General features: G+C 46.3%; 1 protein-coding gene across 1 annotated transcript in view; it reads left to right on the top strand.

The window, feature by feature from the left end:
• Nucleotides 1-9,920: 9,920 nt before the first annotated feature.
• Nucleotides 9,921-13,289, top strand: part of LOC123070536 (uncharacterized) — a 6,787-nt gene continuing 3,418 nt past the window's right edge. The window contains exons 1-3 of the mRNA XM_044493784.1: nucleotides 9,921-10,422; nucleotides 11,326-12,857; nucleotides 13,049-13,074. Coding sequence (XP_044349719.1) covers nucleotides 11,366-12,857; nucleotides 13,049-13,074 — 1,518 coding nt within the window. The 5' untranslated portion in view covers nucleotides 9,921-10,422; nucleotides 11,326-11,365. The remainder of the gene's footprint in view (nucleotides 10,423-11,325; nucleotides 12,858-13,048; nucleotides 13,075-13,289) is intronic.

Raw genomic sequence — 13,289 nt, 5'->3', positions numbered from 1 at the left:
ATCTTGTAACAACTCGGTAAGGTGGTCATACCACGCACGTGGGGCTTGTTTAAGGCCATAGAGTGCCTTATCGAGTTGATACACATGATCCAGGAAGTAAGGATCCTCGAACCCGGGGGGTTGCTTTACATAAACCAACTCATTAATGGGACCATTAAGAAAAGCACTTTTCACATCCATTTCTTGCAACTTAAAGTTGTGATGGGAAGCATAAGCAATCAACAAACGAATGGATTCAAGGTGAGCAAAGGGAGCAAAGGTTTCACCGTAGTCGATACCCTCGACTTGGGAGTAGCCTTATGCTACCAATCTTGCCTTGTTGCGAATGATGTTCCCATGAGCATCTTGCTTGTTCTTGAAGATCCACTTGGTTCCAATGATGTTATGGTTCCCCGAAGGCCTTGGCACCAATCTCCACACCTTGTTGTACTCGAAGTTGTTGAGTTCTTCATGCATGGCATTAAGCCAATCTGAGTCTTTGAGCGCCTCATAGACCTTATGGGGTTCAACACAAGAGACAAACGCATAATGTTCACAATAGTTTGCTAATTGTCTATGAGTGCTTACCCCCTTTCTTAAGCTTCCAACCACATTCTCCATGAGATGGCCTTTGGTGGTGAGTTTGGAAGCAATCTTCGCGGCACGACGCTCTAATTCCTCCTCGGATGTGGAAGGAGGAGGGTTCACTTGATCATCTTGAGCATCGTCATGAGCTTGTTCTTGATCTTGAGCTTGCTCATGATCTTGAACTTGCTCGAAGGGGAGAACTTGACCTTGGGCATCATGTGGAGGTTCACCACCATCTTGAGTTTGATCTTGCCCTTGCTCTTGTTCTTGAGGTTGAGGGCCTACACTTTGTTCTTCGGAAGCGTGTGGGTCTTGAGTAGGTGAAGGCTCCACTGGAGTGGAGCATTGTCCTTCTCCTTCGGCCACAAGGGGTTCCTCAATGGGTAGAATATGACCAATACCCATTCTTATTATGGCTTGGGGAAGAATTTCATCACCTACATCACAAGTACCACTTTTCTCCACTTGGGAGCTGTTATTTTCGTCAAACTCCATGTTACACGTCTCCTCAATGAGTCCATTGGACTTGTTGAGAACACGGTAAGCATGAGAGTTTGTAGCATAGCCAACAAATATGCCCTCATGAGCTCTAGCCTCAAATTTAGACAAACGAACACCTTTCTTGAGAATGAAACACTTACACCCGAACACCCGGAACTACTTGAGATTGGGCTTGTTCCCGGTGAGTATCTCATATGGAGTCTTGTTCAATCCTTTGCGGAGATAGAGCCGATTGGATGCATGACATGCAGTATTGATGGCTTCGGCCCAAAAATTGTATGAAGACTTGAACTCCGCCATCATGGTCCTTGCCGCATCCATCAACGTCCGGTTCTTCCTCTCTGCAACACCATTTTGTTGAGGGGTGTATGGTGCAGAATATTGATGCTTGATCCCCTCATCACTAAGAAACTCATCCAAGGTGTAGTTCTTGAATTCGGTGCCGTTGTCACTTCTTATTGTCAAGATCTTTGCATTATGTTGGCGTTGAGTTTCATTTGCAAAGTCGATGACGGTTTGTTGAGTCTCACTCTTCCTCTTGAAGAAGTATACCCAAGTGTATCTTGAATAATCATCCACAATCACCAAGCAATACTTTCTACCCCCAAGACTATCAAAAGATGGAGGCCCAAAGAGGTCCATGTGCAGGAGTTCCAAGGGTCTCTTCGAGTAGATGATAGTCGTGGGAGGGTGAGTCGTCTCATGAAGCTTTCCTTCGATACAAGCACTGCAAACATGATCTTTGGCAAAACTAACATTCATTAGTCCATGAACATGGTCCCCCTTGAGAAGACTTTGCAAAGATCTCATATTGACGTGGGCTAAACGGCGATGCCAAAGCCATCCCACATCAACTTTAGCCATTAGGCATGTCGCGGTCTTAGTGGGTTGCTCCGAAAAGTTAATCACATGGAGACCATTCTCGACATGCCCAACAAAGGCTACTTTAAGAGTCTTGCTCCACAAGAGGGCCACGGTATCAATATCAAAGAAGGTGGCAAAGCCCATGAGTGCGAGTTGACGAACGAAAAGTAAATTGAACGCAAGGGACTCAACAAGCATGACTTTCTCGATCGTTAGATCATGAGAAATGACAACCTTGCCAAGACCCAATACCTTAGAATGTGAGGCATCACCCCATTCGACATTGGTGGGCATAGATGGGATCTTGTGCACGTCCACCACCAAGTCCTTGCTCCCGATCATATGATTTGTTGCTCCACTATCGAGCAACCATGATCCCCCACCGGAAGCAAACACCTACAAGAGATCAATGCTTGGTTTTAGGTACCCATTGAGCAATGGGTCCTTTGATGTTAGCAACAAGGGTCTTAGGAACCCAAATAGACCATTCAATGTACTCATAAGAAGAACCAACAAATTTAGCATAAACATGCCCATCACTAGCACGACACAACACATAAGAGGGGTTAAAGTCGCCGGCTTTGTTGGGAGAGATGGCTTTGCACTCTTTGGCATCACCACTCTTCGCATTGTTATTCTTCTCCTTAGGAGAACCCTCTCCCTCCTTCACAAAGGTTTGCTTGAGCGGGGGAGGTCGATTGGTCTTGTTATTCTTCTCCTTGTTCTTGTTCTTGTTCTTGGACTTGGGCGAGAACCCAACTCCCTCCTTGCCCACAACTTCCTTTTGATTACTCAAAAGGTCATTTAGGTTCTTCTCGCCTTGTATGCATGACACAAGACCTTTCTCGAGTTGTTCCTTCAACTTGGCATTCTCCTCCACAAGGTGCACATGCTCACAACATGGGTTAGTAGCATTTGCATTATCAATTAAGACCATGTGAGGAAATGTGGCCTTTTCCTTGGTTAGCTTAACTTGGAGTTGAGCATGAGACTCCTTGAGGTTTGCATGAGCACCTTTCAAGACTTTATGGGCCTTGTCAAGTACATCAAACTCCTCCTTGAGTCTAGCATGATCAACCCCAAGTTTAGCCTTCTCGGAAGTTAGAACATGAGACACAACAAGAGCATGATCAAGATCTTTCTTTAATTTGGCATGGTCATCGTTGTGTGACTCCTCAAGAGCCAAACGATGCCCATGCTCTTCCTCAAGAGCATTAGATAGATCCGATATCTCATCGGCATAATCACGACTATGACCTTCCATCTTAGAGTTGGTTTCTTCGTGAGCCTCAATCATGTCATTGGCTTCACCAAGTTGTTCCAAGAGAGCAACGAAGTGCTTCTTGGATTTGCCCTTGAGCTTACTCATGAAGGACTCAAATTCATTTACCTCCTCATTAGACCCCTTACCATTATCAAAGTCATCCGTTGAAGGAGGGTTAGGAATAATGGTGGTTTTAATGTTGGGGGGTACCTTGTTGGTGGCCTTAGCCATGAGGCACTTGGCGGTGATGTTCTCGTTAGGTGAATCGAAGAGAGACACCTGGGGAGTTGTGACAATGGCAACGGATGCCATGGCCATTGTTTCACTATCTTCATCATCATCGTCATCCTCATGATATTCTTCTTGAACCACCAACCCGCGAGTAGGAGTCTTCTTGGTGAAGTTGTTCTTGTTGGGGAAGGACTTGGCTTTGTCTTTTCGGATGAACTTGCCACCATTGTCTTCCCGCTTCTCGTAAGGACAATCCGCAACGAAATGGCTCACATTGCCACAGTTGAAACAAGTTCTAACTCGTTGCTTGCCCTTGAGGCCACTTGAGTTGTTGTTGTTGAAGTAGGGTCTTGTATTCTTCTTACTCCAAAATTGTCTTGAGGCAAGAGCCATGTGCTCATGATAATCATACTTCGTGTCTTCGGGGTTGCTCTCCTCATCTTCCTCTTCTTCTTCTTCTTCCACACTAACCTTGGCCTTCAAGGCAAGATTGGGCTTCTTTGCCCTTTGAGAACGGAGCACCGCATTGTCGGCGGTCTTGTCCAAAATGCTCATTGCAACAAACTCATCCAACACTTCACTTGAGGTCATGGAGTGGAAGTCCGGTCTTTGATGAATGACGGAGGACATGGCCTTGTTGTAGGGCATCATGGCCTTGAGGAACTTGCGTTTGATCCAGTTGTCATCCGTGTCCTTGCTCCCATGATCTTGGAGTGCGACCGCGAGTTTGGTCACTCTTTGAAAGAGCTCACGAGGTTCTTCATCCTCTTTCATTGCAAACTCATCGGCTTCATCTTGCACCACTTCATAGTTGGAGCGTTGAATACTAGCACTTCCTCGATAGAGAGACTCAACACATTTCCATGCTTCTTTAGCCATGACATGAGGTCGAAGATGAGGGAGATCTTCGGGAAGGATTGCATCTTGGATGATGAAGAGAGCACTCTCATTGAATTGATTGTCCACTTCTTCTTGAGGGGTGAAGTTGCTTGGGTCATGAGGATAGAAACCTTCTTCAATGATTCTCCAAAGGTTAGTATTCACATGTTTTAAATGACGCTTGAAGCGATAAACCCAAGAATCAAAATCTTCATTTTTCACATATTTAGGAGGAGGACCGGCATGATTCAAATGAGTAGAGGGGATCGGTCCTCTATACACTGGGGGTTCCACATTGGCAAAGATGCCGGTGCCATTTCTACCACTAGTAGAAGGACTCTTTTCACTGTTAGCTTCCCCCTTGTCGGAGGTAGCATCTGTCACCTTGTTAGTGGGATCACCCACTTTCATCGGCGAGGTAGATAGTTTAAGTCCGTCTAGGAATTCAGAAAACATGCTTTTAACCTCGGCCGTCATGGAAGTTTTCAATGTGTCTAAAGCCACATTGAATTCCTCACGTGAGACCGAGGTTCCCCCTTCAGCCGAAGACGAGATGGGATTCACACCGGAGTGCTCCTCCGCACCGTCATGGGTGTCAACCATACTCTTCGGACGACAAAGTCCTTAATAAAGAGATGAGGCTCTGATACCAATTGAAAGGATTGATATGGTTGACTAGAAGGGGGGTGAATAGGCAACTAACAATTTTTAGGCTTTTTCTTTAACAATTTAAACCTTGCAACGAAATAGGTTGTCTAGATGTGCAACTACGTGGAGAACCTATATGATGCAAAGACAACTAGCACACTAGCAAGCAATAGATACAACACAAGTAAGCTTGCAAAAGTAAAGGCACAAGATAACCAAGAGTGGAGCCGGTGGAGACGAGGATGTGTTACCGAAGTTCCTTCCGTTTAAAGGGAAGTACGTCTCCGTTAGAGCGTTGTGGAGGCACAATGCTCCCCAAGAAGCCACTAGGGCCACCGTAATCTCCTCACGCCCTCACACAATGCGAGATGCCGTGATTCCACTATTGGTGCCCTTGAAGGCGGTGACCGAACCTTTACAAACAAGATTGGGGCTATCTCCACAACACTTGGAGGCTCCCAACAACACCACGAAGCTTCACTACAATGGAGTATGGCTTCAAGGTGACCTCAACTGTCTAGGGTGCTCAACACCCAAGAGTAACAAGATCTGCTAGGGATAAGTGGGGGAATCAAATTTCTCTTGGTGGAAGTGTAGATCTGGGCCTTCTCAACCAATCCCGAACAAATCAACAAGTTTGATTGGCTAGGGAGAGAGATCGGGCAAAAATGGAGCTTGGAGCAACAATGGAGCTTTGGGGGGAAGAGGTAGGTCAACTTTGGGGAAGAAGACCCCTTTATATAGTGGGGGAACCAATCCAACCGTTATTCCATTGAGCAGCCCCGCACAGAGCGGTACTACCGCTTGGGCAGGGCGGTACTACCGCTTAGGGCGGTACTACCGCTTAGGGCGGTACTACCGCTCTTACCCAGCGGTACTGCCGCGCTGACAGGGTCCTGACCCCAGGGCGGTACTACCGTGGGGGTAGGCGCGGTACTACCGCTTGGAACGGTACTGCCGCCACTACTACCGCCCTTAGTACCGCAAAACCCGACACCAAAAACTTCGTTCTCGAATCAAGGCGGCAGTAGCCCGGAAGCACTGCGGTACTACGGCCAAAGACCACAAGCGGTACTACCTCTTTGGGAGCGGTACTACCGCTGGGGTGCTTCGGCGGTACTACCGCTGTGGACCGCGGTACTATCGCTGGGGCAGGACAAAGCATACTTGGGGAAAAAGGGCAGCTCCAATGAAGCGGAAGGAAAACGACGGGTGTGATATGGATGTGTACGTGTTGATTCCACCCTAGCCTTACCAAAGCGGATCCCCTCTTGATAGTACGGTGACTCCTACGAAACTAGACCACCAACAACAAAACGAAGGAGCTACACCGTCTTGAATAAAACACCGAGGGGAGATAATCGTCTCGTGCCAAAGGATGAATCTCTGAAAGAACTTAACGCACACGATTAGTCCACACAAGCATTGTCATCAATCACCAAAACATCTTGGGGATAAATATGCCCTTACACCAGCCCATATTGTTGTTTTATTGCCTGTTTCGGTATTTCGAAGAAAAGGAATATCAAACGGAGTCCAAACAGAATGAAACCTTCGGGAGCGTGATTTTTGGAAAGGATATGATCCGGGAGAGTTGGAGTTCAAGCCAGGGAAGGCTCAAGGAAGCCAGGAGATAGGAGGGCACGCCCACCCCTGTCTTATGGGCCCCTCGAGGCTCCCCCGACCGACTTCTTTCGCCTATATAAGTCCACGTACCCTAAAAAAATCCTAGAGGAAGATAGATCAGGAGTTCCACCGCGCAAGCCTCTGTAGCCACCAAAAACCTCTTGGGAGCCCGTTCTGGCACCCTGTCGGAGGGGGGATCCCTCACCGGTGGCCATCTTCATCATCCCGGTGCTCTCCATGACGAGGGGGGAGTAGTTCACCATCGATGTTGAGGGTATGTACCAGTAGCTATGTGTTTGATCTCTCTCTCTCTCTCGTGTTCTCTCTATGGCACAATCTTGATGTATCGTGAGCTTTGCTATTATAGTTGGATCTTATGATGTTTCTCCCCCTCTACTCTCTTGTGATGAATTGAGTTTTCCCTTTGAAGTTATCTTATCGGATTGAGTCTTTAAGAATTTGAGAACACTTGATGTATGTCTTGTCGTGCTTATCTGTGGTGACAATGGGATATTCACGTGATCCACTTGATGTATGTTTTGGTGATCAACTTGCGGGTTCCGTGACCTTGGGAATCTATGCATAGGGGTTGGCACACATTTTCGTCTTGACTCTCCGGTAGAAACTTTGGGACACTCTTTGAAGTACTTTGTGTTGGTTGAATAGATGAACATGAGATTGTGTGATGCATATCGTATAATCATGCCAACGGATACTTGAGGTGACAATGGAGTATCTAGGTGACATTAGGGTTTTGGTTGATTCGTGTCTTAAGGTGTTATTCTAGTACGAACTCTTGAATAGATTGATCCGAAAGAATAACTTTGAGGTGGTTTCGTACCCTACCATAATCTCTTCGTTTGTTCTCCGCTATTAGTGGCTTTGGAGTGACTCTTTGTTGCATGTTGAGGGATTGTTATATGATCTATCTATGTTATCATTGTTGAGAGAACTTGCACTAGTGAAAGTATGAACCTTAGGCATTGTTTCCTACCATTGCAATACCATTTACGCTCACTTTTATCATTAGTTACCTTGCTATTTTTATATTTTTAGATTACAAAAACCTTTATCTACCATTCATATTGCACTTGTATCACCATCTCTTCGCCGAACTAGTGCACCTATACAATTTACCATTGTATTGGGTGTGTTGGGGACACAAGAGACTTTCTGTTATTTGGTTGCAGGGTTATTTGAGAGAGACCATCTTCATCCTACGCCTCCCACGGATTGATAAACCTTAGGTCATCCACTTGAGGGAAATTTGCTACTGTCCTACGAACCTGTGCACTTGCAGGCCCAACAACATCTACAAGAAGAAGGTTGTGTAGTAGACATCAGTCGGCGTAGTGCTATGCCTCGAGAACTATGGATCAAGTGTTCTCATCCCATGAGGCGCCGCTAAGGTCTCTCAGCTTGGACACTTGGATCCATCGACTTCTCCACTTCCTCAGGTGGTTGTACACCTGGGTGGCAGACACCTCTTACCCACAGAACTCGAACACCTGCTTCGCAACGGTGTTCAAGTGCACCTCCTTGAAGCCCTTGTCAGTCCTAACTCCACTAGAGATGAGCTCACACATCTTGTTCAACATGAACATGGACACGAACGGTTGTCACTTCATGTTGTTCGACCTACCATCCTTCTTTGCCTTTGCTGCTGCTAGCTTGATTGCAGCGGCAGCAACAGCAGCAGCGGGAGTTGGCTCAACGAGCACTACTAACACATAGAGGGAATCAGACGTGAACACCTCTGAATCAGGTGCCATCTCGGACATAGGCCGCAAGTCCTCGACAAACGATGGAGCAAACTGGCTGTCGGACACGACAAGGGGCTGACTAAGATTTTGTGTCTGTGTGGTCATGTCCTACAATCGTAGCATGCATTGACAGTAAGCATAGCACACAACATACCGGACAATCCATGAAAGCAGAAGCATACATGTACATTGTTCATCACTATCATAGTAAGCACATGCTTCATCGCTATCATACCAAGCATACCGGACAATCTATGAGCAGGAACATACATCTACAACAAACAACATGCTACAAATGGACCACCAATAGCTACAAATCACAGATCTAAGCATGATTCAACACAAGCACAAGGTTCAACTTCAAACTCTACTACTAATCTAGCCTACCACATGCTTGAACATCTAGCCCTACCACAAATTGCAACCGCAGCATAGCAACCAACCATATCAGCTCACAGATCAGACCACTAATCGACCATGCATCTAGATCAAACCCTAGCTGCAGCTCAGATCTAGCTAGAAGGAACAAAGAGAAAGGGGGATTGAACTCACAGAGGCCATGGTTGCATCTTGAGGACAAGGGGGGACGGTCGTGGAAGATCAACGCCGGTCGGTGAAGGAGTGCCGACGCCGTGGACTGCCGGCCGATGAAGATGCGCCGCTTACTTGCTCGTCGGTGCCGATGCGCGTCGGCCGGAAAGCTCGAACGGAGGAAGAATGATGGCGGGAGTTGGGGCGGTGAGGGAGGGGCTAAATAGGGGTGGACTCGGCGGGAGGTGAGTCGAAATCCTCCCGTCGATTTTTTGGCGACGCGGGCGAGCTCACGCCATCTCCCCTGCTCGCACGAGGGGAGAAGCGCGTCGCCCTCCCCTGCCTCGCCCGAACCAGGCTCGCGAGCTACTGCCGATTCAGGCGTTTCTTGGGCCTGGTCTGAACGTGCTTTAAGTTCCGTGCGACGCGGACCGCAACGCAGACAACCAAACGGGCCACTTTCTTCCCGCGCGGACCAGACTGGGCCTAATACGGGCAATATACCTGGCCATACCTCGGTCCAGGCCGGGCCTAACCAAGCCCGATGCAAAAAACTCAGGCCTGGGCCTAGCCCTGCCAACAGGCCTGTTTTCTGAGCCCGAACCCGACCCGAACACATAAAAGCCCGTTGGGCTCTGGGCCGGGCCGGGCCGGCCCGACTTTCAAAAAACGCAAAAATGACGGGTCCGGACCCAACCTTCCAGCTTAAAATCTAGGCCCGAGCACGGTGCAGGGGCAGCGTCAGACCGGACCGGATCGGGTCAGGCTGCCCATGGCCAGGACTAGCGGGCAACCAAACACGCCCTAGAGAAAGAGGAGTCCTGAAGATTTGGCTGGGTGGCTGGGAGCCTCGGACTGGTGGCAGCACCCGACAGGCTGCGAGATATATACATTGAATAGTAAGATTGGACAGAGTACGTGGCACCCGTAAATATCGCGGGCATGGGGCTGCAGAAAAAGCGCAAAGCGCGCCGAGATATTTTGGTTGACTGGCTGGATCCAAAAAAGAAATCATCCACCTGCCAGTGTTTACATGGCCGAGAAGCTGCTACGTCACCCCGGCCACTCCACCGTCCTCCCCGCGCCACTCCTCTCCCCGCCCTCCTACGCCTTTAATGGCGACAAGACGCGGCCGTATGTGTACCAACCAACCACAGCTTCTTCTCCCTAATCCTGCGCGAGGCGGAGAGGGAGAGGAATCATTCCCCGCCGGAAAGCCTCGCCGCGCGCCCACACGTTTTTATTCCGCGATTGGGACGGCGATGCGCGCGCGGAGCGGGAAAGGAGTGGCGGGGCTGAGCGCTCGGCCATGCTAGCTCTTGGCTGGGGCGCAAGTGGATTCACGGACAGGTGCCGCCGCCCGCCGCCGCTAGTTGCTAATTTGTGGTCTTTTAAGCCTTTCTGAGTAGTTCTGGACCAGAGGAGCCCCGAGCGAACGGCTTAGGTTCTTGGCCGGACTGTTCTTGCCGGAGCTTGGTGGTTCCTGAACTCGCGGCTGAGGCGCTCTGATCTGATTCTGTCGGAGAAAGGAGGCGAGCGGTCGCCGAGGTAATTCAGAATTTCCCTGTTCTCTCTTGAATGGCTACTTGTTCTTTTTTGGGGTAGATTTCTTGATTCATGTCACCAGTCTCAGCTTCGGGGTTCCTTGAAAGTTATACTAACAATTAACGAGCACCTCCATGGTTCCCCTTTCCTCTGTGCCCTCCATAATTCTTCGAAATGTGCATCTCACTGAGTTCTATCATGTCTTGTATTTTCGTCACGTCTATCCTGTGTTGTTTGCCGCATTGTTGGATAGACCCAAGAAAAAAAATTCTCTACTGTCATAGATTCATCCACTTACGCCTGTTAATGCTCTTAACACGTGCGCCATTTAGAAGTATGATCTGCGTTCATGCTTGTATTGTATTTAGCCCTTGCTTTGGAAGCCGGGAAGTAAGTATGTAGCGCAAAGTACCAATATTGTGCAAGATTCATGACATGAACAGTGTCATGAGCAGTGTCAGAAGAAAAAAAAGGAAATAAGTACAGGAGTCTGAGCAAGTTTCATGACAATTAAAACTTAAAAGAACCATCAGAATGACTTCATAGAATGGTCAAAGTTTACCATTTTACTAGTCTTCTCCTTACTATTTGGTACTGTGCCAATCTATAACATGTTGTGGAACATGTCAAGTACAATCGAAATTACTGTTATTTTACTAAATTGGTGGCACTTTGCATAATTTGTGATAAATGGGTGATTTGAAGTTTGAACTATCAACCCTATATTTCGTCTTTGTGCAAAATGTGCAAATTCACATTTACGTGTGTCAATTTGTGTAAAATTTAGCAGCTATTGTTGTCCTCCAGCTCTTTCTTTCATTTCTTCTTTATACTAGTTTCATTTGGCATAGACAGGTATATCACACCACAAAATGACTTACTTCATTCTTTTCCTGTTTGCTGCAGAAGCTTCAGGCAATTTTCTTGAACTGAACTGCATATAGTCATGTCTGGTGGTGCTTCCAAAAGATTTGGTGAGAATGAAGACTTTGAACTTCTGCTGAGCAAAAGTGATATCAGAGAATCATCTTACCGCAAGCACTCCCTGTGGATGGCACACTGGACAAGAGATGGCCACAGTGCAGAACCTCAAAATAGCAAGAGCTGTAGTCCGTTTGAGGAAATCGATGATGTCGGATATTCAAAAGATTGTGGGAATTTACCTTTTGAGCTCATGAAAGCTAGGATGGCTGAAAGTTTGATGGTTGGAGTTAGCCATGGAGGTGCATCTTCCGGGAATACACAGCAATTCAGTTCTAATACGTGGGGTGTAGCACATGATGTTTGCCAAGAAGTTCAATGCAAGAATACTGATCAGTTTAATAGACCTTTCGAAAGATCTATGGTACAGAAAAATCTGAATGTATATGCTGCTAAGACAGTGATATCAGAAAGATTTTCTGTACATAAGCCTTCAGATTTATCTGTGGATTCTCATAAACTTTTGAGCTCTGACAATCTGAGTTCAGAATGGAGCCATTTTCCTATGTTTGCAATCAATAGGAAAATTGACAGTATACTCAACCCAAGACGGTCTGCTCTTTCTGTGTCATCTGATAAATTTTTTGTTCCACAATATAATTTGAAGGCAAATATATCTGCGTCTAATACAATGGCATTTTCATCAAAGGAATATCAGTTCCACACACACCAAGTATCTGATGAAAATATGACTCGCTGCAAATCTGCAGCAGTCATCCAACCTCATCAAGATGATTGTCTCGGTCTCAATTCTGACCATGCAGGAAGAAATCTGAAAGGACATTTGTCAGTTGAAGAATCGTGCTCTTGCAGTAAGGATGAAACTAACTCCCTTGGTAGCCCATCAAAAGGGTCACCTTATCAGTCTAGCAAGAATAAAGACATATTTTCAGCAAGCAGAAAAGACGATGAAATTGTTGAAGCTTTGTTGGAACAGAAGTTAGGAACATCTGAAAGATGCCAAAAACAACAGGATTGGGAGGAAGTAGTATTTTATGAGCCAGCATTAGATAGACAATACCAGATGAAATCAGTTGATGCTTCTTCCATTGGCAAGGGCATTGATGTGGACATTAATGGCCAAGGTGTGACATTTCCTAATTTGTTACAAGGTGAACAACAATATCGCAAAGTGGATTCTGCTGTGAATTTCACAGAGATCTCCAAGTTACTGGATAAAATTGAAAAGGCACCAGTAATGAAGAGCAAAGGTGAAGCACTGGCTTGTAGAAAACCACCAAGGCAAAAATTGACAAATAGCAAGCAAAAAGGGTCCTGCTTATTTGAAATGTTAACGGTACCATCCAAATCACATCTCACATGCTCCAAAGATCCAACATATTCGGTGAATTCTCGCAGTAACACAAGCAGATGTTCATTGGAAACACAGAAACAGTTCTCGACAAAAACAGATACATTGTACAGCGATACTCATGATGCATCAAAATCCATAGCAGGTGAGACGGTTATGAAATAATCTAGTATAACTTGACTTACCTTCTGAACATCTGGTGCACCTGGATGACAGAACTTACGTATTTATCAGGTTGTTTGTGTCAAAATGTGCCATCTGATAATCTACATACATTCTTGAACTACCTCTGCTCATTGTAATGTTAATGACTTGTTTGTTCTGGTTTCTTTGCAGGGTTCGCTTCAACGTCAACACAAAAGGTACAATTCCACTTTGCTTCATGTTAATTTACTATGTGCAACCAAAAGATAGTCTGGTTTTCCAAGAAACATGAAGGCATTTATGCAGTCATAAAGATTATTTAGTAGTATATGACTTTATTCTTGTATGAAAGCATGCATTTCAATTGAACAAAATTAGGAAAGAAAAAAAGATCAAGGAAATCATGAAAAATCAGAAACATGTAAAGAAGGGA

This window comes from Triticum aestivum, chromosome 3B, assembly GCF_018294505.1.
Source record: "Triticum aestivum cultivar Chinese Spring chromosome 3B, IWGSC CS RefSeq v2.1, whole genome shotgun sequence".
Lineage (NCBI taxonomy): Eukaryota > Viridiplantae > Streptophyta > Magnoliopsida > Poales > Poaceae > Triticum > Triticum aestivum.
Note: the sequence above shows the minus strand (reverse complement) of the source record. Positions and strands in the feature narration are given on the sequence as shown.